General features: G+C 43.4%; 1 protein-coding gene across 8 annotated transcripts in view; it reads right to left on the reverse strand.

Annotated features, from left to right (window-relative positions):
• The window catches only part of UTRN (utrophin), a 910930-nt gene that overhangs the window by 763121 nt on the left and 121593 nt on the right, over positions 1–26216 (reverse strand). For all 8 annotated transcript variants that reach the window (XM_040350827.1, XM_040350824.1, XM_040350828.1 and 5 more), the window contains one exon: positions 21444–21505. In XM_040350827.1, the coding sequence (XP_040206761.1) occupies positions 21444–21505 (62 nt within the window). The remainder of the gene's footprint in view (positions 1–21443; positions 21506–26216) is intronic.

The raw sequence follows: 26216 nt of genomic DNA on the forward strand, positions 1-26216 counted from the left end.
ATTATAATAGAAACTAGGTAGAATATGGGGAGTAATGATGTAATTAGGATTAACAAATGTTAACTAGGGGTTAAGGCTGGGTTCACACTTCCAATCCGACTTTGCCCTACAACTTAATGTCCGACTTCCATGCGACTTCAATGAATGGGATCCGACTTTGATCTGACCATACTGGGCCCTTTGAGTCTGGTATGAATCTTGAGGGGGGAACCCCACGCAAAAAAAAAGGCGTGCCCCCAAAATCCATACCAGACCCTTATCCGAGCATGCATCCCTGCAGGTCAGGAAAGAGGGGGGTGAGCGAGTGCCCCCCCCTGAACCATACCAGGCCACATGCCCTCAACATATAGGGGGTGGGTGCTTTGGGGCAGAGGGGGCTCTGTGCCCCCCACCCCAAAGCACCTTGTCCCTATGTTGATGGGGACAAGTGTCTCATTTCAACATACCTTTTTTTTATTTTTGCATGGTTTTCCCCCTCAAGATCCATACCAGACTCAAAGGGCTTGATATGGAATTTGGGGGGAACCCCACTACGCTTTTTTTTTCTTGGCATGGGGTTCCCCTCCAAGATCCTCAGAGCACAAGTCACATGCCACAAGTTGTATCAGTTAAGATGATGACCTGACTTGGATGAGACTTCCATTCAAATCAATGGGCTGAAATCGTGTCCAAGTCGAACCAAATTAGTGCAGGAACCTTTTTCAAAGTTGGACCAACACCGGTCAGACCAGTTAAGATAACTCTGAGGCCTCGTACACACGACCGAGGAACTCGTCGTAAATGAAACATCGTTTTCCTCGACGAGTTCCTTGTCAGGCTTGTCGAGAAACTTGACAAGCTTTCTTTGCGTACACACTGTCAAGACCAAATCTCGTCGTTCTCAAACGCGGTGATGTAGAACACATACAACGGCAGGGGAAGTTCGATTCCACTGGCACAACCCTTGGGGCTGCTTTTGCTAATCTCATGTTACTGCGTGTTAAGTAAAAGTTTTATGAGAGACGATTTGCACTTTTCAGTCTGTTACAGCGTGACAAATGTGCTATCTCCACTGCAAACGCTACTTTTACCGAAGGTGCGCTCCCGTCTCATACTTTATTCTGAGCATGCGCGGGTTTCTTAGCATACACACGAACGTGTTTCTCGTCGAAAACCAGCCCGACGAGGAACATGACGAGGAAATTGAGACTCCCGTCGAGGAAAAAGAGAACTTGTTGTCTTTTTTTCTCATCGAGTTCCTCGACAGTTTTCTTGTTGAAAAACATACACACGACCGTTTTCCTCGGCAAAAACGCTCTGCCACCAAGTTCCTTGATGCATTCTGTCGAGAAAAATGGTCGTGTGTACGAGGCCTCACAGGGAACCATTGATTTATACCCAGCATGCGACATGTGATCCTAAAGTCGGAGTGTATGTCACACCAGTGTGAACCGGGCCTAGAATAGGAATACTCCTTTTGAAACTTTATTTCACTATAGTGCTTCACTGATAATCTGTGATTGCAGTAACTGGCTACAATTTCAACAAGGAACAAACAACAAAACTAATACAATGTTGCAATTAGGGATCACTGTAATAAGTTGATATACTAATCATATATACACTCCCAAGACCCCTTTCTCATGACCATGAGAAACAAATTCCCTGCTGCTGACTCAGAATTGGACAGTTGGCACTTTTGGTACATCTGTGTCCATTCCTTTTTTTTTTTTGTCTTCACCTTGTGAAGGAGGAAAAATGGACCCATGCAAAAGCTAGATGTGGACAGATGTGCATTCATTTGCATTAGTGTTCATCCAATCTATCTCGTTCAGGTCCAAAAGCAAGAAATGTAAAGCCAAACCACTTTGACTAGTTCTGGATAGAGTATAAAAGGACACTGAACAATATTGTTCTTCTCCAAACAATAATCAATACACATTCAATACTTAATGGCCCTGTAATCTATTTTTCCATGATATCATTTTTTTCTGCCTCTTTGTAAGGTCCTCCTTGAGCTCTAGAACCTCTCCTCTCCTCTTCACTTCCATTTGTTTGGAACAAGTAGTGCATGTTAGTTGTGGTCATGTGCCCTGCTCTATGCACACTACATATCACATAGTCCATAATCCCGAGTTCAGGGGTGCCCAACCTTTTTAAGAGCGAGGGCCACTTAAGCGACTAGGTTACCGGACACGGGCAACAATGAGCGGAGCGGGTGGATGGCATGTTCGCGTCTGCTCTGCATATGCAGAGCAGACACTGACACAGCCCACTATACTTTTTAGCAGATCGTATTGGAGGTAGGACACAAGTTTATTTGTCTTCCACTACTTAGAGGTGAATGGTGGGTCCAATTGGTCGGAATGTCGGACTGACCGTGTGAAAGGGGCCCAATGCTGCTTTCACACTGATGTGCTGTGGTTTACCCACACCACGGGTGCAAAGCAATGTACTTTTAGCTTTCCTGCACTTTGCAAGAGACTTCTATTACATTCTGCAGGTTTGGTGCACTTTCAGAAACTTGCAGGTAATAACAGAAGTCTATGGCTCAGTGCAGGTAACCCGCAGGTAAACTGCTCTGCACCTGCGGATCAGTTTGAAAGCAACCCAGTAACCACTGTGGATAATATATGCCCATATATACACTGATTTTAGTAATAAACTGACCTTTAATAACAGTATTCTATTATATTCCATCCCAGAGCAGAAGGTCGCGGGCCACATCAGAAGGCTCTGCGGGCCACTGGTTGGGTCGCCCCTGCCCTAGTCTATCCTGGAAGCGAGCAAAAGAGGTGGCTACATTCCACCATACCAGGGGACCATGGAGAACAAATGAAGCCACCCTCTAAAAGGAAGGAGGAAAAGAGGCTGAGAACAGAACATTGGGCCAGATTCACAGAAGAGATACAACGGCGCATCTCTGAAACGCTGTCGTATCTCTCAGAGTATCTATGCGACTGATTCATAGAATCAGTTACGCATAGATAGCCCTAAGATCCGACAGGTGTAATTGTCTTACACCGTCGGATCTTAGGATGCAATACCTCGGCTGCCGCTGGGTGGAGTTTGCGTCGTATTCCAGCGTCGGGTATGCAAATTAGCAGTTACGGCGATCCACAAAGGTTTTTCCCGTCGTTACGTCGGCGCAAGTCTTAGTTTCCCGTCGCAAAGTTAGGGGTGCTATTAACATGGTGTAAAATTACTCCACCATGTTAAAGTATGCCTGTCGTTCCCGCGTCGCTTTTGAATTTTTTTTTTTCGGCGTAAGTATCTTACGCACGTCGCGATTCACAAACACGTCGGGCCGCCGTAAGTTCGCGCAAAGCACGTTGGGAAAATTGCGAACGAGGCATGCGCAGTACGTCCGGCGCGGGAGCGCGCCTAATTTAAATGGTACCCGCCCCATTTGAATTGGGCGGGCTTGCGCCGGACGTGTTTACGATAAACCGCCGCAAGTTTACGGGTAAGTGCTTTGTGGATCGGGCACTTACACTGAAAACTTGCGGTGGTGTAACGTAAACGGGTTACGTTACACGGCCGCAATTCTACGTGAATCTGGCCCATTATTTTTTTTTAAAAGAAATACATACTTGAATAGAGGTTTTTTTTTATTTATTTTTTAAATCAGAGTTTAGTTTTGTAACGAGACCCTTGCTCGCTCGGTTCCACTCTCTCAACACTCCTCTGCTACTATTGGATCAGATTGCAGATCGCAACGTCTGATGGTTCGGCCATCCGATGCTCCGGGATTCGAACTACAGCTATGTGCCGTTCAAATCCATTTGTGATAGTTCAGAACAAACACCAGGCAGGCTGTATGTAAGTTCAAACAGGAATCTCTTTTATTGGATGCACTACACACTTTTATACAGAGCAGTTTGAACACCCTGCCCCCAACAACCACTTTCCTATTGGTCAATTATAAAGTACATTGTAGTTCTCAATTAGGTCCTCTTGGCCATGCAAATGAGGACTTGAAACAGGGTCAGCAGGCATTTCGGCCTCTTCCACACGAGGCCGACTCCGTAGCTCCCGCCGGCTCAGCAGGAGATCTCTGCGCTAAGCTGGCGGATGACAAGTCCCTCTCTGTTCACTGAGTGGGGAGGGGCTTGTGCAGCGTCGCTGTCTCCTATGGAGAGATCTGATGAAAACGGACAGCATGTTCGTTTTCATCAGATCTCACCCGATCCGATCCGCCATGGACGGATGGGGACGTATCGCCATCCGTCTGATTTTGGCGGATCGGATGTCAGCGGACATGTCTCCGCTGACATCCGACACTCCATAGGCATGCCTGGAGCGGCCGTTCAGGTCCGCCGACAAAACTGACAGGCGGACCTGAACGGTCCGACCGTGTGAAAGGCGCCTTAAAATGAAAAGAAAAAAAAAACAGAGAGCAGCCACATTGCTCCTCATTTACTTACGCCTTGCTGCCTCATTTTTAGTTCATAGCAAATCTGTGAACCTCTATAGACAAAGTTCTGACAGCAGACTGCCATGAAAGTCATTGAGAAAAAAGACTGCTCTGTGAATCCAGCCTACGGTTAGCATATCTTGTATACCATTTTCTTCTTTCATATGTTCAAAGCAACTCTGCAATAATAACTGAGTACAATAATAAATGACTGCTGACTAAAATACATAAAAATGTACATTAAAAAGTTTCTGACAACTTTACTTTCACTGTTTGGGAACATTCCCATAACTTAAAAAGTAATTTAAAAATGTTTCCACAGCATAATAATATAGCAAAAAGACACGAGGACTCTGCTTTAAACCCCCCCTTGTGATTGGGAAACCTGTGTTCTTCAATGTAGTAATTTCCCAGAATGCTTTGCCACCTTATGATAAAAACTATGGATATGAAACAGCTGGAAGACTGTGGTTTGCTTGGCCTATCCCATAGTCTTACTGAAAACAAAACTCTGCATAAAAAAAAAAAACTGGCAAGGAATCGCATTCCTTTTAGAGATTAAATATAAAATATATTCTTGGCTTCTATGCATTCCCTTTCTTAAAACATGAAAAGTTCAACTCTTTGGTGTTGCCATGCCTACTAAGGATAGTTCAGTAACCATATACTGTCCGGATAAGATCTTTGCCTTTCTAAGAACAGTCAGATTATATATTTTTAATTTAATCTGTATTGCTCCAGCTCTGGCTGGATAATGAATAATGACTGGAGTGCATAGGAACAGACAATATGGGAGTTTGGTTTCTTTTTATGAAACACAAGTGACTTTTTTCCGTAATGAAAGCCATAAATGGAGGAAATGTTGCAGGGAAGAAATTAGCTTGAAAGCTACTTGCTATGGGAGCACCCGAGCTGAGTCACAGCTCCCTGTGTTCATTCAGACATGAACCCACCCCCTCTCTCCCCTGATTGGCTAGCTGACTTTGATTAACAGCAGTGGGAGCCAATGGCGCCACTGCTGTATCTCAGCCAATCAGGAAGAAGAATCTCGGATGGCTGAGACATTAATGGACATCGCTGGACATAGAGGGACTTTAGGAAAGTATTATGGGGGCTAAGGGGGGCTGCTGCACACAGAAGGCTTTTTATCTTAATTCATAGAATGCATCAAGATAAAAAAAACTCCTGCCTTTACAACCCCTTTAAGTTTAGTAAGTAAATTCAAATGTAAAAGTTTAAAACAAGTAAATATAATATAATTGTATAGCTATTACTAATGCAAGCAGAATAAGGAGTAAAATTATCAATGTTTATGGAGAGAGTCATTTAATTACTGTATGTATTTAAAACATTCTAGATCTTTTTATATATATATATATATATATATATATATATATATATATATATATATATATATATATATATATATATATATATATATATATATATATATATATATAAAAATAGAGAGATACCAAAAAAATGCCTGAAAACAAGAATCATGGTCTGCTCACTGCCTTTAAAATGCATGAAAATGATGTAATCTGGCTTCCCCCTAAACGTTCTACTTCTGTCCCCTGGTAATCGGTCATAAAACACTGAATCCCCTTCTATCAATTACTTGTTTGTAAGAATTCATAACCCAATAGAAATTGGAAGGCAAAAGGTGTGAATCAGTTAGGGTTACCCTAATGCCCCGTACACACGTTCGGAATTTCCGTTGGGATAAACTCAGACGGATTTTTCTGACGGAATTCTGTTCAAGCAGTTTTGCATACACACTGTCACACCAAATTCCGACCGTCCAAAACGCGGTGACGTACAACACTACGATAAGCAGAGAAAAATGAAGTTCGAGGCTTCCGAGCATGCGTCGACTTGATTCTGAGCATGCGTGTTTTTTTCTCCGTTGGAGTTCCATACAGACGAATGGAATTTCCAATAGAAATTGTTTTCATCTGAAAAAAAGAGAACATGTTCTCTTTCTAAGTCTGTCGCAATATCCGATGGAAAACCTAATTTGGCGCACACATGGTCGGGATATTCAATAAAAAAATTTCAAGCTGACTTTTTACTATCGTAAATTCACATCAATTGACATCTGTGCAGAATCGTGGCCGAAATCGGGTCTGACAGGCGAGAGTGAAATTTTGTAAGTTCCGCTGAACTCCCACAGCTTCATTCCCGCAGCTCAGTGTGAACCTGAGCTTAGAAGCACAATCATTAAAGTGGAGGTCCGGCTAAAAAAAAATAATAATTTAAAGTCAGCAGCTCTCAGCTGCCCCCCGCCGCCATCCTCATTGAGGGAATCATGAAGTGAAGCATTGCGGCTTCACTGCCCTATTCCCTACTGCGCATGTGCAAGCCGTGCTGCGCTATGTGAATGGGCGGATGTCTCCTGGAACACACACAAGGTCCCAGAAGACACCGCTCCCCATTTCCCATGAGGCAGCGCGACGAGGAGAAGAAAGAAGACCCACCGCAGACAAGGAAGAAGCAGATTAGGAGATCTGCCTAGTAACAGCCACTTCTGGCAAGTATAAAAAAAATCGAATTTTTTGAAACCCTTCTGGCTTTTTTTTTTTTTTTTTTAGGATGGACCTCCACTTTAACTAAAATTTAGGAGGCAATGTATTTAAATAAAAATAAAGGTTGATAAAATCTGAGTTTTTGTCTCTTACTTCAGAAATGCCCAATAATTTACTCTGCTATTAGTGAGTCATGTTCAGAGGGTTGCTGATCTTGGACCTAACCTTTTTCCATTCGATTAATAAAACAATTGTCTATTTAACCCCATTAATCATTAGAAAATAATACGGTTGTTTCTATGGCAACATTTTCTAAACACAAATTCTGCTGGTGTATGGTTAGATTTCTGGGGCCAAATCCTCAAAAGGGATACGCAGGCGGAACTGCTGTTCAGCCTGCGTATCCCTGTGCCTATCTTTGGAACTGATCCTCAGAAGCAGTTTTCCAAAGATAGGCAGAAGATCTGACATCTGTAAGACACTTACACTGTCAGATCTTAGGATGCAGTACCGCATCCGCCGCTGGGGGCATTTCCCATTGAAATGCCGCTTTGCGTATGCAAATGAGGACTTACGGAGATCCACAAAGCTTTTCAGCTTTGTGTTTTCTGCGTAAGTTTACGTTTGCATACGTAAAATTAGTTCTGCTTTTACAAAGTGTAAACTAGTAACACCTTGTAAAAACAGATCTTTTTTTCGATCGCCGCGTTTTTTTTAAAATTTTGCATTTTTTTTTCCCAGCGCGTAACTTTTTTTTTACCTGACGCAACTTTATTGTCCCGTCGCAATCCACAAAGCCCGACGTAACGTAATTTCGCGCGCTGCCCGTCGGGAAAATGACGTCACAAGCATGCGCAGTACGGCCGGCGTGGGAGCGCGCCTCATTTAAATTGTCATCGCCCCCTGCAGAAGAGGACCGCCTTGCGCCGGAGACATTTAAGTTACACGGCCGAAAATTTCTAGGTAAGTGCTTTGTGGATCGGGCACTTAGGTAGAAATTTTAAGTCAGTGTAACTTAAATGGGAAAAGATAAGTTAGGCAGGATTTTTGAGGATTTGGCCCATTGTCTCTGTACCCAATGGAGGCATTTGCCATCACTTGTCTAATCCTTACCCACTCTATAGAATATTTCAAATAGTTGCTAAGTAAGCCCCTTGACATTGAAAGAACAAAACATGTGCAAAAAAACAAAACAAGAAAAACTACAAAACATGAATACTACATTATTTTAAAAGCTAAAATAACTATGCAGTCATAGATGAAATGTTAATAACGTTAGAGATGACAGATCCACTTAAACACCATAGTGATTGCTTCCTGTTCTACTTTACTGGTCAGCTCTTTCCCACAAGTTGATTTTTTTTTTTTTTATGTACACAAAAAAAAAATACTAAAAATTGGCTACAGTTACTTATTCTGTATTGGTCAAAAAGAAAAAAAGGGGGGGGGGTTACATTGTTGCATTCATTTCAAGAAATTTATAAAAAAAAAAAAAATTACGTTTGTAACGTTTTTCTTTTTTTTGTTTGTTTACTCTTGGGCACTTTTGTTTGTAGGGTAAATGATGATGCCTGGTTGGGTTGTAGTATAATAAAACATTTTATATGGTCAAATTGTGAACAATTAAGATCTTGGTCGCTTCCACCTTATGGCTTGGCACTCATTTTTGTAGATTTACATTTTGAATTTAAATAGCAGATCCTTGAAAAATGCACAGAAGAAAGTAGCCAATGGTACTTTTACAAAGTGTTTTAAGAGCTTCCCACTGCACCAGAAACACCCAATATCATTGAACTGCAATGTTCAAGGGAAAATTGCCTTTCGTGTTTAAACCAAGTTGATATGAAGGTCGCCCAGCCTACCTTGGCCATTCCTTTATCTTGTGATGCTGCAACTAACCCACCACATCACTTCTGACTCAATAATAAAGATTTTACACTAAATAGAAGTTAGTTAATTTTGCTGATCTGACAGATCAACAAGTGCGGCCATCTTTGTTAAACAGTATAAATTATCTCAAAATACAATAACAGAAAACATCTAAAATATAATGGATGACAGAGAAGGAGATCTTGTCTGGTCCAGAAATATTAAATATAGAATAAGTCAACGACGAAGAGTAAAAGACGCAACTTTTAAATACTGTCTGGATTTTTCTAGGAAATACGTTCTCAGAGTGGTAAATGGTACAACATGGGCTTAGGGTAATGTAAGGACAAACCACAATCAAACTACTCATTTGTGAAGTCATCAATTCTTGCTTAGTAATTCACTTGTGGCTGACTTTCTCTTCAACTAAATTTGCGACAACTAACATGTAATAATGAAAGGTAGAATTATTGCATGTGGCCACAATGTTGATTAAAACAACATGTACCAAAAGTACTGTAATAACGCCTTGTAGTCTTCCAACATTGCAGGATGTATACATTAAAGCGGAGGTTCACCCATAATATAAACTTTGTATTAACACGATCTACAGAGCTTAGACTTTTACAAATGACTGTTGTTATTTTTAGTTTTTATGTCATTACCGGGATTCAGATGCATTTGCTGTGACTTCCGGGTATTATTCCCCGCGGCAGTGGGCGTATCTCTCCCTTTCCCAGACGCCCCAGTGTGTGCTGGGACCTGTCCGCAATGTCTTCTGGAAGTTCTGTGTCATGATTCCCAGGAGACGATCTGTAGCACTAATAGTCGAAATCTCGCGCTATCTCCCTCGTCACGTGACTCGACAAGCGGGTCACGTGATGAAGGCGGATCCAAAATCGCCATTTTAAGTAAGGGAGCGCATGTCGATGGGAGCATAGTACCACCGCTTCCCGGAAGTCTTTGCTTGTGGGCTTCACAATGCCCACAAGAAAGATGGAAAACGGCTGGCGCAAATTTTATAACTACTTCTTTCAGATGGAAAACGATTGGATCGTTTTAAAAGCGGCTAGCAAGTGAGTCTTAAGGATATATCAGTAGCACTATTAAATGCACAGTAATAATATTCCGCAAAGTTGGCCAAATGGTGGCTGCAAAAAGCTGAAAAACCACGTGATTTGGTGAATGTTGCCCCTTCGGACTAAAATCCACGGAAAAGTCAGATGGAAGTCCGATCGTGTGTATGAGGCTTAAGTGTGGCACATCTGCAATAAGTAACAGCTACAAAACACTAATAATAATTAGAGACCTGGTCATATTGTGTTTTATCATACCAGTCCTGTCATTATCTCCAAGAAATACATGCTAGCAAAATGCATTGCATATAAATGAAAGCAAATGCGCTGTAAGAAAAGGAACCATAACAAAATCAAAATAGAAGCAAAAACATAACGTGAAATATATATCCCAACGTCAAACCAATGACACTACACTAGAACAGGATTACAGCTGAACTTTATACAAAATGTGAGCCGTGAACACCTGCATTTCCTAATAGTGTGCACATAACAAGTCTGTAAATATGAACACACAAACCAGAGTCATTCTGGAAACAAGGTCTAAGCTGCAACCCTCCAAGGCCACGGAGGCAGCTATCATAGAGCAGGAAATTAAAAAGCTTGGTCTGCCAGAGGCAGAATTCCTGCAAGGAGTCTAAGTAATGTAGGGGTGCCCAACCTTTTGAAGCGCGAGGGCCACTTAAGCGACTTGGTAACTGGTCACGGGCCACAATCATGCAGAGCAGACAAGGACAGAGCCGGATCAGATTGGAGGTAGGACACAAGTCAGTTTACATCTGCCACTCCTTAGAGGTGTGTGGAGAGTCCAATTGGGTCAGACTGACCATGGCTGCTGCTTTCACACTGATGCTCTAAGGTTTACCTGCACCATGGGTGCAACGCAGTGAACCTTTGGCTTTTCTGCATTTTGCAATAGACTTCTATTATATTCTGCAGGTTTGGTGAACTTTCAGAAATCTCACCAAACTCGCAGGTAATAACAGAAGTCTATGGCTCAGTGCAGGAAACCCGCAGGTGCACTACTCTGCATATGCGGATCAGTTTGAAAGCAGCCCAGTAACCACTGCAGAACAGATATGCCCACATCAGAGGGCTCCGCGGGCCACTGGTTGGGCACCTCTGAAGTAATGCATACATTTTGCTGGGGGTTGTTTCTTGAGAAAGCAGGGCATTAGACTGCACTTGGGGTTACGCTTGTAAAATCACATGGAAAAAAATTCTGTTTTCTCTATATGTGACATCATAGCCATGTATTTACGCTGACATTGTATATACTGTATAATACCACTGCAGTGCTACCCCCAAAGGAGCCGCTGGTTGAATTTGGGGATCGGCCTATTAAGTTACCCTGGCGTTGTCTAGGGGTGTAATTGTAGAGACAAACAGTGAGCGAAGGTCCAGACAGTGAATAAAGGTTTTTTCCAATGCTTTATTTTCCAGGCCAACATCAACATCAATTGGGAAGGACAAAGTTGATGAATAGAGAGAGAGAGAGGAAGAACCTTGCAGTATCAGGCCTGGATATTAAATAGAACAGTCAGTACTGCTCTGCATAGTACCAATTTGTAACAGGTCGCCACTCCAAAGTGCCCCCGGACAGACCCTTTTTTACAGGCCTGGCAGCCGAGATGTCACTTTAGATTTCTGGGAGGAACAGGCCTCTCTCACAGGCCCGGCTTGGGCCTCTGCCACAGGCCAATTACAATAACTGAGCTAGATGGATAGATAGATGGAGCGAATCCTCCCAGTAGATTTCTGCATTGGTCTCCAGATGACAGCAAACATACCTGTCAGTACTCTGGTCACCGGATCCCCAATTGGTTTGTTCAGGCTCTGTTGGACAACCTGCCTCCGGGTCCCCCTCAAACCGACTCCCCAATCGAAAGGCACCCAGCCTGGGATCCCTTCAATAGAACCGGGAACCCAGCCAGTCACTGGGGTCTCCTTGTACCTCCGGATGAGGTTCCGTGTAGTCTGCAATTATGGCCAGGTGGGCCACGCCGGCGGGGTCCATGGATGCGCGCACCCTGAAGGTGGATGCCGCACCTGGAATGGGGACCCTGCAAAGATTTTAGAACACATGACACCTGTCATAGATATACTCTTCTCCATCACGCCCCGCGAGGGAAAAAGCTCCTCTGATTGGCTGCTGGGGAAACTTAGTCTGCCAGAACCCCTCTGGTGCCAACTGCTGGCCAGGGATGACATTCCATCCCTGGACCACAGACTGACCCAGTGGACATTTCTGGAATGACAGAAGTCCCAAATTTAAACAAATACAAATGAATGGGAGCAAGGTAACCCTCCCATTCCCCACTAACTTTAGCGTAATGCCCATACTGAAAGTAAGGGGGCGCTACACCACTATATAACAAAAATCTGGGGCTACGATTGTCATCCTCATTTCACTAAAGTGACCCAGTTGAAATATGCAAAAAGTGTTGACTCCCACCCTGCATATTTGTTCCTGGCTAGCGACTCACTAAAGCAGAACTACATTAAAAACGTAAAAAATAAATAAAAATAAACAGCTTATTAAAAGCTTTAAAAAAGTATCTGTTGTTTCAATACTCGCTGTCAATCAACTTTTCCCAGCAGTATGCCCTCAAATGTCCAGCATCATTTAACCCACTTGCTCTGAGCTGAGGCTGCCATGCATCTTCCCCCGAGACTGTGACTGGTCAGTGAAAGAGAAGCAGCAGAGTGATGAACTCATCTTTCCTTCACTCTGCCCATTCCCTCTATTGGCATGCTCCTTGTCAGCACATGAAATGTTTGGCTCCTTGTGCTGCTTCTTCCTCTCCACTCTGAGTGCTATTGTACACAGACTGCAAAAGGCTGTTACAAGCAAAAAAAACTGCTGAATACTGCTTGCATTAAAATGCACATTTAATTGTGCAATTATAAACATTGCATTAAATTGTGACTTTTACATCTGCATGGTGTTCAGCTTTTGTAGTGCAGCAAGAGTGAACTTGTACATTTAAAAACAATGCTGTCATTAATAGCTCCTGCAGTTCAACCTTTACAGGCTCTCTACCATAAAAGAAAATCCTTCCACGGACTTCATGCACCTGTATTGGTAAGATGGATCACACAAATGTAAAATCCGCAGTAGACACTGAACCACCTAAAGGCTGGCCAGCTGGCTGCTGCACAAAGTAAATACAGGATGTTTTGCAGTATTTATTTGACTTTGGCCCTTTGACAAAAATGTCTCTGTTAGTGGAGATGTTGCTCTTCAGAAAAAAAATGAGGAACGGTTTGGTGTAGTTCTCCAGACTTGCTCCGAAGGCCTATAAATAGTGTGCCCATTGTCAATAAAGGCATTTTAAAAGGTACCCTCTGGTCAAAACTGAACTTACAGGGCCAGATCCATGTAACGTGGCGCTTCTTTACGTCCGGCGTAGTGTATCTCAGATACACTACGCCGCCGTAACTTACAGCGTATTTCCCGTATCCACAAAGAATTTGCATCGTAAGTTACGGCGGCGTAGTGTAACTGTGTCGGCGTAAGGGCGCACAATTCAAATGGATGAGATGGGGGCGTGTTTTATGTTAATACGTCTTGACCCGACATAAATGACGTTTTTTCTGAACGGCGCATGCGCCGTCCGTGGGGGTATCCCAGTGCGCATGCTCCAAATTAACCCGCAACAAGCCAATGCTTTCGACGTGAACGTCATTCTACGCAAAGCCCTATTCGCGAACATTTTACGCAAACGACGTACACAACGGAAAATTTGACGCTGGCCCGACGTCCATACTTAACATTGGCTACGCCTCATATAGCAGGGGTAACGTTACGCCGAAAAAAGCCTTACGGAAACGACGTAAAAAATGCGCCCGCCGGACGTACGTTTGTGGATTCGCGTATCTAGCCAATTTGCATACTCGACGCGGAAATCGACGGAAGCGCCACCTATCGGCCAGTGTAAATATGCACCTTAGATCCGACGGCGTACTAAGAGGTACGCCAGTCGCATCTAGCCCAGCTTCAGGCGTATCTTGTTTTGTGGATACAAAACAAAGATACGCCGGAGCAACCTAGCAGTTACGTGGCGTATCAATAGATACACCAGCGTAACTGCTTCGTGGATCTGGCCCATAATCTTTAAATACATACAAGGATTAGAGCCCCCCTGCCGAGTACATCCGCTGTGCTCTTGTATCACTCCACACGAGTCTGCGGGTGATCTACGAGAGCTATTCCCAAACACACCAATTGCAGGCACATACAGAAGAACTTTTTCACATACAGAAATACCAGTGGAAAAAAGTGCTTGTTCTAGGTGGTTGCTAACAGACATAATTCACATTCCAACCTGCCTTGAAAGCTAGAAAATAGCTGGTGCTAAAGAAAGCAAAGAGGTTTCTACAGAACACAGGCTTCAGAAAGTATGGGCCAGATCCACAGCCAGGCGGCGCAACTTAACCGTCCGGCGCAAGGCGTGCCCAATCTAATGGGGCGAGTCCCATTTAAATTAGGCGCGCTCCCGCGCCGGACGTACTGCGCATGCTCCCGACGCGATTTTCCCGACGTGCTTTGCGCGAAATTACGTTACGCCGAGTTTTGTGAATCGCGCCGGGTAAAAAAAGTTGCATCGGGGGAAAAAAGAGATGCGGCGGGAAAAAAAATAAAATAAAAATAAAAACTTGACAGCGTCGCGGGAAAGAAGGGTCTACTTTTACATGGTGTACTAACTTTACACTTTGTAAAAGTAGCCCTAATTTTGCGTTTGCAAACTAACAGCTTACAGAGACTTCACAAAGGGAAACCGCTTCGTGGATCTCCGTAAGTGCTAATTTGCATACCCGACGCAGAATTTCGACGAGAAATGCCCCCAGCGGCGGCCGAGGTACTGCATCCTAAGATCCGACAGTGTAAAACTATTACACCTGCCGGATCTTAGGGATATCTATGCGTAACTTATTCTGTGAATCAGTCGCATAGATAGAAACAGGGATACGACGGCGTATACCTTTTGTGGATCTGGCCCTATATTCCTTGTAAGTCAGGTGCTTTCTGGTTTCCTGCAGTTCATTAAAAATTATTTAGATTAAAGAGACGGGTGGCCAGACCATTAATTTCAACAACAAGCTTCTCATAACATTCTGGCCCGGATTCAGAAACAATTTACGTCGGTGTATCTATTGATACACCGCGTAAATTCTAGCATGCGCCGGCGTATCTTCTTTCTGTATTCAGAAAGCAAGATACGCCGAAATTTGGCTAAGATACGACTGGCGTAAGTCTTATTTACGCTGGCCGCTAGGTGGCGCTTCCGGAGATTTACGCATAGAATATGCAAATTAGGTAGATACGCCGGTTCAGAAACGTACGTCCGCCCTGAGCATTTTTTTACGTAGTTTACGTAAGGCTTTTTCCGGCGTAAAGTTACCCCTGCTATATGAGGCATATCCTATGTTAAGTATGGACGTCGGGCCAGAGTAAAATTTTCCGTCGATTATGTTGTTTGCGTAAGTCGTTCGTGAATAGGGCTGTACGTAAGTTACGTTCACGTCGAAAGCATTGACTATTTGCGGCGTAATTTGGAGCATGCGCACTGGGATACGTTCACGGACGGTGCATGCGCCGTTAGTCAAAAACGTAATTTACGTGGGGTCATTACCATACAACACGCCCACTGCATGGATAATTTGAATTCCCCGGGTTACGCCAGACCACATACGCTACGCCGCCGTAACTTAGGGTGCAGGTTCTTTCTGAATACAGAACCTGCCTCACTAAGTTACGGCGGCGTAGCGTATCTGAGATATCTGAGATACGCTACGCCCGCAGCAAATTTACGCCGGGCTTTTTAAATCCGGCCCTAGATGTGCATTTAAAGAGGAGCTCCAGGCTCCCCCTCCCCCCCAAAAAAAATATAAAAAATAAAAGTCAGCAGCTACAAATGTTGTAGCTGCTGACTTTTAATATAAGTACACCTACCTGTCCATTGATCAGCAATATCATCATCCGATCAGATTTTTCAATCAGCTTGGGGTGCAGGCACCGGCATCTCTAGTAAAGGGAACAGGAAGTGAAGCCTTGCAGCTTCACCACCTGTTTTCTACTGCGTAGGCACATTGGTGAATTCCGTATCACTTTTTTCATCGAAAATTTCCGATCGTGTGTACGAGGCATAAGTGTTTGTGATTATTACTCCATTTTTAGTTAAATAAAGGCGGTGCTTGTGGAAATATTACACTATGAGAGGCAAGTGAATAATAACTTGTTCACGATAAAGAATCAATGCAAGAAAGCATTTAAAATACTTGATTTTACCTGCTTTTTTTTTTTTTAAGTTGGTGAAGGTGTCTTGGTAAGGCAATAGAACTTCATACATTTTAACACCTGTTGTTGCCCCGAGCAAAATGTGCAAAAATATGCATTCTGTATGGAATCTACAATTACAGAAGGTAGCCCTTAAAGCCCAACTCCAGACACAAGGGGCAGATTCACAAAAGAATTACGCTGGCGTATCTATTGATACGCCGCAAAATTTTAAAGTTCCAGCGTCGTATCTTTGTTTTGTATCCACAAAACAAGATACGACGGCATCTGGGATCGATCCGACAGACGTACGTCTTAGTACGCCGTCGGATCTTAGGTGCATTTTTTCCGCCGGCCGCTAGGTGGCGTTTCCGTCGAATTCCACGTCGAGTATGCAAATTAGCTAGTTACGGCGATCCACGAACGTACGTCCAGCGCATTTTTTTTTACGTCGTTTGCGTTCGGCTTTTTCCGGCGTATAGTTACCCCTGCTATTATGAGGTGTACTCAATGTTACGTATGGCCATCGTTCCCGCGTCGAATTTTGAAATTTTTACGCCGTTTGTGTAAATCATTTGTGAATAGGGATTTGCGTAGAATGACGTCACAGTCGGAAGCATTGGCTTTTTTCCGGTTTAATTTCGAGCATGCGCACCGGACACCCCCACGGACGGCGCATGCGCCGTTCAAAAAAACGTTGTTTACGTCGGGTCACAGCGTATTTACATAAAACACGCCCCCCTCACAGCCATTTGAATCCCGCGCCCTTACACCGCCAAAGATACACTATGCCGCCGTAACTTATGGCGAAAATTCTTTGAGGATTCGGAAAAATAAATAAGTTACGGCGGCGTAGTGTATCTTAGATACGCTACGCCCGGCGGAGAGAAGCGCCAATCTACATGGATCTGCCCCACAATCTTTATTTATACAGTTTTAGTCATTTTTCGCCCGTTTCTTCTCTTGTTCTCCTTATACCTGCCCAGACAGTATGAGTATATATAATCTTTTTCTTCTACAGTACAGGTCCCAAACAAACTATATAAAAAGCATGTTACTTGGAGTTTGGCTTGAAAGTCCCAACCCTGATCATTTTTTTTTTATTATTGAAATTGTTCTCCAGGAAGGATAAAAATAAATAAAAAAGCAGCCCAGGCTGCGCTACATTTTTATATTCTACAGTTGTCCTCGCAGTACTTCTATTCCACCACAAGATGCCCTCAGTCTTCCAGAGTGAATGATGCCCAACCTCATTCGACTCAGAAGACTGAAGGCATACTATCAATGAATGGGCATCACTGCCCCACCCCCTAAGGAAGTGTCAACATGGCGCTCTTCATTCATAGTGTACTGATGTAATAACTGCTCTCTACATGAGCAGAAAACCACCCAGACCGCAGAAGCGGCAAAGTAGAAGAAGACCCAGTGGAGAAGGACATTCGCCTAAAAAAATCTATAAAAACAAAAAAAACAAACCCTTGTGGGGCCCTCGAAGACTGGGGGGAATTGTAGGAGGAGAATGGGAGGCTAGAGTTGGGCTGTACCGGTCCTTTAAAATATGGACAATAAAGAGGACAATAAAATCTGACCAAATATGTATCATTGCAATTTTTCTGGGGAATATAGTACTGAAAATAATAGGCAGGAGATGCACAGACAACAACCTCATAATTAAATGACATTTACAACTATTAGTATCCTCTTAGTAGTCTCCCAATAACACATTTCAATTTTTTATTTTTTATTTAAGAGATCTCTAATCAGCTATGCTATACATTGGTAAGATTGTATTTCTTTTTTCTTTTTGCGTGGAGCAAGCCATTAAACTATCTTTGAGAAAAGCTTCATTTTGTTTTAACATTGTTGCTGGGTGTGGGAGTTGTACACATCATGCCAGTTGTATCCTTGGGAAATCCCTGTAACTTGGTAATGACAGAGAGTCGTCAGTTCCTTTTACAAAGCACCTGTTTGGCTGCAGACAGTTTTATTTGGGACTATATTGCACACATAGGCACACATTTAAAAAAAGCAGGGAATGACATGTTCATAAAGCTATTTTTAGACTTTATTTTTAAGGCAACATTCAAAGGCATAGCTAGTAGAAGGCTAAGAGAATGCAACTGTTCCTTAGCCCATGTAGTCAGCAGCCCCTTCCTGAGCAGTCCCTATGCTTAGAATTATCCTTTAGTTGAGTAGAACCATACCACTACAGAACTCAAGTCTGTACCTACAGAGAGAGAGTGTGCAAAGGGGAAATAATCCAGTCTATTTCAAGCCCAAAACATTGTTTTCTAGTTGTGGAATAGGGTGGAGAATAATTAGAACTCCTGATGGATTTATCACTGTCTAGAGTTTGATTACAGATTTCCCCCTCACTTCCTATCCTGCAAGAGAAGAAGTCGGAGGAAACCTGCAACAGGGACACAGACAGAAAATTTGACAAGTGTTCTAGTCTTCTCCTACTTTATTTTAACTGCTTCCTGTCCGCGTCATTGTAAAATGACAGACGGACGGGAACCCTGTTCTGGAAGGACATCATATGGCATCTTCCTGAGAACGGGCCGCACTCTGGCGTGATCTGTTAACCGCTGTGTCCACCAGACACAGCAGATGACTGATCAGTGTAGCGGCCCACTGCCAGTAATGTGATCACTCACAGCAGACCACATTCCAGTTGTAAACAATGAATGGCTTTCTTTCATGCCATTCATTGTATAAAATAGTTTTGCTATCTGTGATTGGTCACAGTGATCACATGGTACAGACAGGGCCAATCAGGAATGTCCCTCAGAAGGAGGGGGATCGCGCGCATGCGTTCCCACGCAGCGGCGCGATCCTGATGCACTTGTGTCACCCGGACACGGCGCATCATAGATCGTCAGGAGGGCCCTGTGATTGGCCCTCCTGATCACATGACGGTGTGAGGGTGGGACCCTGTGCTATGTGAAAGATTGCTGGAGAAAGACGCATTAATTGCACAGCTGTGTCTTGGGCTTTTTAGTTCTGACTCTGACATGGCTCAGGGCCCCACCCCACAGACAGGAAGTCTGTTCCTGGGAATCAGGTGGATTCCCAATCCCTCTGAGAGGAGTCAGAGATGATGTATGGGGACAGCTAGAGCATGCATATCTGCAGGAGGCAGATGTTGTTTAATAATTGAGCAGCAAGACGCTGATCAGGAGAAAGCTAGGTGTGTGCTTAACTCTAGGAAACTGTTTGTTCTTGAGGAACAGAACTTAGGCCTAGGCTACAGGCCTGAAACAGCCGGATGGCAAGTATGAAAGCCAGGAGGCTAAACTGTTGAGTTGGCAAGATATGGGAATGGTGGAACCCCCTGCGAGGGCTGCTAATGTATTTGTGAACTTTTGTGCTTTTAAATAAAGGTGGGCTACCAGGCCCTTAAAAACTCAGTTCTGGACTGGCATACTCACTGGAAAACGCATCTATCGCTGGAGTCTAATAACCCCAATCCTACAACAGCCATGTCCAATCACAGCCGTCATGTGATGTAAACAAACAGCCGGTTGCTAGGTGATCGGCTCTCCTCTCCTCATACAGAAGTCGTCGGTGAGGAGAGGGATCACTGCAGCTGGCTGGTGATCAGTGAGTATGAGCTTTTTTTTTTCAGCTTTTTACTCACTGATCACCAGTCTAGTGTCCCACACATTGTAAAATACAAAGTAAACACACATGTCCCTAAAACACAAGTCCCCAAAACTCATGTCCCTACATAGTAGAAACACCTGCCCCTCACGTATGTAACAGTAAAATCACATGTCCCAATGATCATTTGCACACATATGTCCGTGATCACCTGCGCACATCTGTACATGATCATTTGCGTACATATGTCCGTGATCACACAAACCAATTATTATACACTTAACTGATTTTTTTTTTTACCAAAAACATGTAGTAGAATACATTTTGGCTTAAATTTATGACAAAATTAGATTTTATTCAATTTTTTTTCAAATAGAAAGATGAAAATATATATTTTTTTTCAAATTTCCGCTCTTTTTTCGCCTATATCGCAAAAAATAAAAATACGTTGTGAGTCGTGAATAAATACCACCAAAAGAAAGCTCTATTTGTGTGAACAAAATGATAAAAATGTCATTTGGGTACAGTGTAGCATGCAGGGCTGTGGAGTCGGAGTCGAGGAGTCGGGGGAAATTTTGGGTACCTGGAGTCGGCAAACAATGCACCGACTCCGACTCCTACTAAATTTAGATTGGAATAAAAAAAAAAAAGCAAGTTTAAATGTCCCAATTCACAAAAAGTTATAATTAATGACTTCTCTACTGTAAGAATAAAGACCAATGCATGCAGTGCCTCACGTAACCGCAAAACGAACACGTTAAGTGACCGTGAAGAAGCATGCTTTTCATGTGCTTCACTATATGGCACGCAACGCACAATTAGGAGCTGCAATACTTATACTTTCCATAGTGTTGTGTTCTGCTTTTACAGGGAACGCAGCGTCCATGTGTGACCTAGCCTCTCACTGATAAGGGATTAAATAAATATGTTTTTTGCAGGACTAGAGAGTGAGACACTTGTATAAGTGAAGGGAATGGAGGGCCAATAGTTCAAGACTGAAGCTGTAAACCATTGGAAAAACTGCTGTCATTTAGCTAAGGCTATAAAAACTTGTAAACTCCGATTGTTAGCTTAAACTTTAAACATGACTATGGGATTCTCCTAGGAAAATCATGTTTTAGAATAAAAAACGTTGTTTTCATTGTGTTTGTCTTTTGCTTAAACTGTGCAATACAGTAGACTGTTGGCTTCCCAGCCAGTAGTCCTGTGGTAGGTTGCGTTTCTTTCCCTCAAGGAATGTATAAAATACATTCGCATATTGATACAGAGGAGTCGGAGTCGGGGAGTCGGAGTTGGAAGTACATAAAACTGAGGAGTCGGAGTCGGTGTCAGAACATTTATCTACCGACTCCACAGCCCTGGTAGCATGACCGCGCAATTGTCATAAAAAAACGCAAGAGCGCTGAAAGCTGAAAATTGTTCTGGGAAAGAAGGGGGCGAAAGTGCCCAGTATTGATGTAGTTAAACACGATTTTACTCCAGGAATAAATAGAGACATACACAACATAACCCTTACTACAAAAAGTACAGTATTGTTCTGTGAGCATTTTTCAGTTTAAAAGAGTGGGAAGGGATGTTGCATTAATGTATTTGACAATAGAAAACTTCTCTGGCTAGTTGTTCACAATGTATGTGTATTACAACAATCATTTTGATTTAAAAAATAAAAGCTTACAATCCAATTGTCTTACCTTTGAAAAGCGAGCATTTATCCATTTGGTAAAGGTCTTCTTTTGCACATCATTGTGTTCATCTGATGTAAAAAGAAAGGCAAAATTAGCATTGTTTGCTTTATATTCAATAGGATTTAGGCGACCCAAAAACATGACATGCTTGTTGTCTAACCTGGCCAATGTGATATGTGTATGGGCACTCCAACCTCTTTCACCGACCAACCAGTGCCAGATCAAAAATGTATTCACCAAAAGAGATTTCACGGGGTAAAGACTGTTTCCCCAGCACCAGGGGAGTATGGCTCAGTGCATGTTCAGCCAAATTATTGTGCAGAGTTTTTAAAATATCTTTTGTTAGAAAGAAGTTTTCATGTCTATATTACTATGCAATATACAGTAAACCTTGGTTTGAGGAGTAACTTGGTTTGAGAGCGTTTTGCAAGACAAGCAACATTTGTAAATACATTTTTACTTGATATACAAGTAGCGTCATGTCACAACTGAGGATAAAAGAGAAGAGAGGTGCCTCTAAGTGTAGCAATATGGTTACATTTAGTGAAGATACAACATTTAGAAACTCACATGATTGATGATTAAAAGAGGCACATCTAAGTATGCAGGGATCCGGGGTAAAGATGTCCACATAGACACTCTCCTCACCACCATTGACATCGTCCCTTCCAGGCTGCGCTCCACGAGCCTCGCTCTCAGATCGCTCTACTGCAGGGTAGTCTTCCCGGTCACGATTGCAGACATCTTTACCCCGGATACCTGCATACTTAGATGTGCCTCTTTTAATCATCAACCATGCGAGTTGCTAAAAGTTGTACCTTCATTAAATGTAACCATATTGCTACACTTAGAGGCGCCTCTCTTCTCTTTTATAGTCTGTAGCTCATGCTGGATTTTGGATTACAAGCATGCTTCCGGAACAAATTTTGCTCGCAATCCAAGGTTTTACTGTAGAACTATATTACGTCTCATGTTATGCACATGAAAACATCTTATACAAAAGCAGCCACTAAACTGCTAAAAATGTCCATATGTGTATGGACACATAAAGCCTCGTACACACGACCGAGGAACTCGACGGGCGAACACATGACACATTTTCTCCATTCCCGTTGAGGAAATAGAGAACTTGCTCTCTTTTTGGCTCGTCGAGTTTCTCGACAGTTTCCTCGACGAAAATGTACACACGACCGGTTTCCTCAGCAAAAAAATATTTCCCAGCAAGTTTCTTGCTGGTTTTTGCAGAGAAACTCGGTCGTGTGTACGAGGCCTTAGATAACATTAGGGGAGCTCAAGGGCAGAAAAAAAACACCTAAAATCACAAAAACAGTATGTATGAAGCTCACCACAGATCATCAGTGCCCTGATTACACCAATCAGTGCCAATCAGTGCCAGCAATTAGTGCCCACTATTGCTCACCAGTGCCAGCAATCAGCGCCCACAAGTGCCACCAATAAAAGGCCATTAATTATGACAGTCAGTGCTGGCCATCAGTGTTGTCTATCAATGCTACCTATCAATGCCCATCATTGCTGTCCATCAATACCCATCAGTGTCGCCCATCAGTGCCATCCATCAATGCCCATCAGTGCTGCCTATCCATGCCCCCTATCAGTGCCACCTATCAGTGCCCATCAGTGCCACCTATCAGTGCCCACCAGTTCAGCCTATCAGTGTTGCCTCATCAGCGCACATCAGTGAAGGAGAAAAAATTACAAACTGTACTAAATATACTGACAGAAAGTAAGTAAAACATTTTTTTTTTTTAAAAAAAATATATTGCAAAGAAGTATTTGAAGCAAAACTTCACTCTCACAGTCAACATTGACTATTTTTAATCCTTATACTAGTATTAGTAAATAGGAAAGTATGAGATATTTACTTTTTTTTACATTTCTTCAGTTATTGGTTTCCAGGCCTAGGCAAATTAGATCATACATCCCAGGGGTCTTCGGGGGGGGGGGGGGGGGGGGGGGGGGGGCGCTATCAGTTAAGCACACTCACCTACTTGCAAGGGCAGATGGAGAAAGTAGATGCTACATGAATCATCTGCCCTTACTCAAGATGGCCACAGCCAGAAATGCTAGGGGTGGTTTTCAAAGTTCAGTTATTATTATTATTATTATTCGGGATTGATATAGTGGCAATAGTTTGCGCAGCACTTTACAGCATGAGGGCAGACAGTACAGTTACAATACAATTTGATACTGGAGCAATCAGAGGGCCATGCCTTGTTAGAACAATCTAGAAACAGCTAGGTAATGATAAAGCAGCTCATTTTTTTTTTTCTTGTGGAAAATGTCCTTTACCCCGCCAATATAAAGAAATCATACAACTGATGTACTTTCTCTAAGTTTTTCCTACTACATACATCTTCCAAACCACGTCAATAACTGATAATACATTGATATTTGATGTGTACTGGGTATATAAGGACAACTGCATCCCTTAAAAATATTTACCGTATTTATCGGTGTATAACACGCACTTTTTTCCCCTTAAAATCAGGTTAAAATCGTGGGTGCGCATTATACGCCGATCCGCTGTCTCTGAGCGCCGCCGCCGACATATACCGAGCGCAGTACACTCGGGTACACTCGGCTATGCTCGCCCGCGCTCGGCTCCGCTGGCGGTCACGCCCTGTGCCGCCTCATAGCCTTATGCGAGAGGAGCCGAGCGTGGCGAGCATAGCGAGTGTACTGCGCTCGGTATATGTAGGCAGCGGCGCTCAGAGACAGAGCGGGGTAAAGCGGGGAGGACACCACCGAGGCCGCAGACAGCCGCCGGACCAGACAAAGGCCGCGATGGACGCCGGGCAAGACACAGACAAACTAAGTAATTCATTTTTTTTCCAGGAATTTCCCTCTAGAGTATGGGTGCACACTATACGCCGCTGTGCGCGCTATTGGAAGATAAATACGGTGCATTCTATGCAAACCTTCAGTAAACAGCTCATCCCCCCCCCCCCCTTTCTACTTACCTGAGCCAATCTCAATCCAGCGATGTGCACGAGTGCAGCGGGTTCCCTGGCTCGCTCTCTCTCCTCATTGGCTCAGACACAGCAATCACAGTCAGTGAGGAGGGACTAGGAGATTGTGTCAATGTCAATGTGTCTTTGGGGTACTCAGTGTGGGGGGCAGGAGAAGAGGAGGATTGATACTGCTCTGTGCAAAACCACTGCACAGAGCAGGTAACTATGACAAGTTTGCTTTTTTTTTTTAATCAGAGCATTTAGAATCACTTTAAGGTTTGTATAAAATTGCGTATGAATGATTTTGCTCAAACATGAGGACATAAAAACAGAGAATACTTTCCAGTGTAGCCAGAAAAACGATATAAACCGGCTACTGACATATACAATACACTAAACATCAAATATTTAAAGAAGAACATTAGCCTCAGCATTTATGCATTCATTAATTGCATCATTGCTAGGAAAGAAATGTATTATAATGCGTACTGGCAAAAGTGTCTTCCAAGTGGTTGCATACATACAGTATGGGTTCGATGTGGCGTGCGGGTACAGCAGAAGGACGTGGGAATGCCTTAATTTATTCTAGGTGCTTAGCTTATGTCTCCATATTTAATGCATGTTACCACACATACACACATACACACTTCATATGTGTGTTGTGGTGCAATGCTCTTCTTTCTTAATAGCACCCCAGTGCAGTACAACAAAGCACTTGTCTTTCAGCAAACTACAGTGCACAGATGTAAATACACTATGCATTGCAGTGCAATGTGGTGCACAAAAAAAGTGCCGCTATGCCGTCTTGTCTATTGAGGCTTGTTAAAGCGGAGCTCCACCCTAAAGTGGAACTCCCGCTGATCGGAACCCTCCCCCCCTCCCGTGTCACATTTGACACACGTTTCAGGGGGGAGGGGGTGCAGATATTTGCACCCACTTCCGGCAACACAGTCTCGGGCGGACTGCGTGCATGACGTCACCTCCCGTCCGTCCCCCGTTGTGTTCTGGGAACACTCGACTCCCAGTACACAGCGGGGAGCCAGTCAGACGGCGCAGCGCGACTCGCCGTAGGGAATCGTGCAGTGAAGCCGGAGCGCTTCACTTCCTGGTTCCCTCACCGAGGATGGCGGGGGGGGGGGGTGCGGCAGCAGAGTGACGAGTGATCGCTCGTCCTCTGCTGCGGACAGCGCTGGACTCCAGGACAGGTAAGTGTCCTAATATTAAAAAGTCAGCAGCTGCAGTATTTGTACTCCGCTTTAAGGGCCCATTCAAGGTAAATGAGCTGTTTAACATAATGCGCATTAAAAATCTTTATTTAAGAAAAGCGAGCATGCGGATATACAGAAAACCACCATAATACAGGTCGAAGAAACATTGAGCATCCTCCTAGTACAGTCAAGAGTACAAACATTACTTTAATGTAGTATAGGTCTACTTGTTATTAGGGAGTATCAGCAATCCACTGAGGATAAGGGAGACCAAAATTTAACTTTAACTCTTTGGATGCCATAATACACACCATGTTTGGAGGTCAGATGGCATTGCACATCACCCCAAAACCAACAGTGAAGTTTGGAGGTGGGAACATCACGGGTGGGGCTGTTTTTCAGCATACAGTACTGGCCAACCTAATTTCATTGAAGGAAGGATGAATGGAAAAATGTACCAAAAAAAAAATCTTCTGCCATCTACCAGGATTATGAAGATGAAACGAGGGTGAACATTTCAGCAGGACAATGATCCCAAACACATGCCAAGGAAACTCAATTGGTTTTAAAAGAAAGACAATAAGGTCGGGGTTCACACC

Source organism: Rana temporaria, chromosome 4 (genome assembly GCF_905171775.1).
Source record: "Rana temporaria chromosome 4, aRanTem1.1, whole genome shotgun sequence".
Classification (NCBI taxonomy): domain Eukaryota; kingdom Metazoa; phylum Chordata; class Amphibia; order Anura; family Ranidae; genus Rana; species Rana temporaria.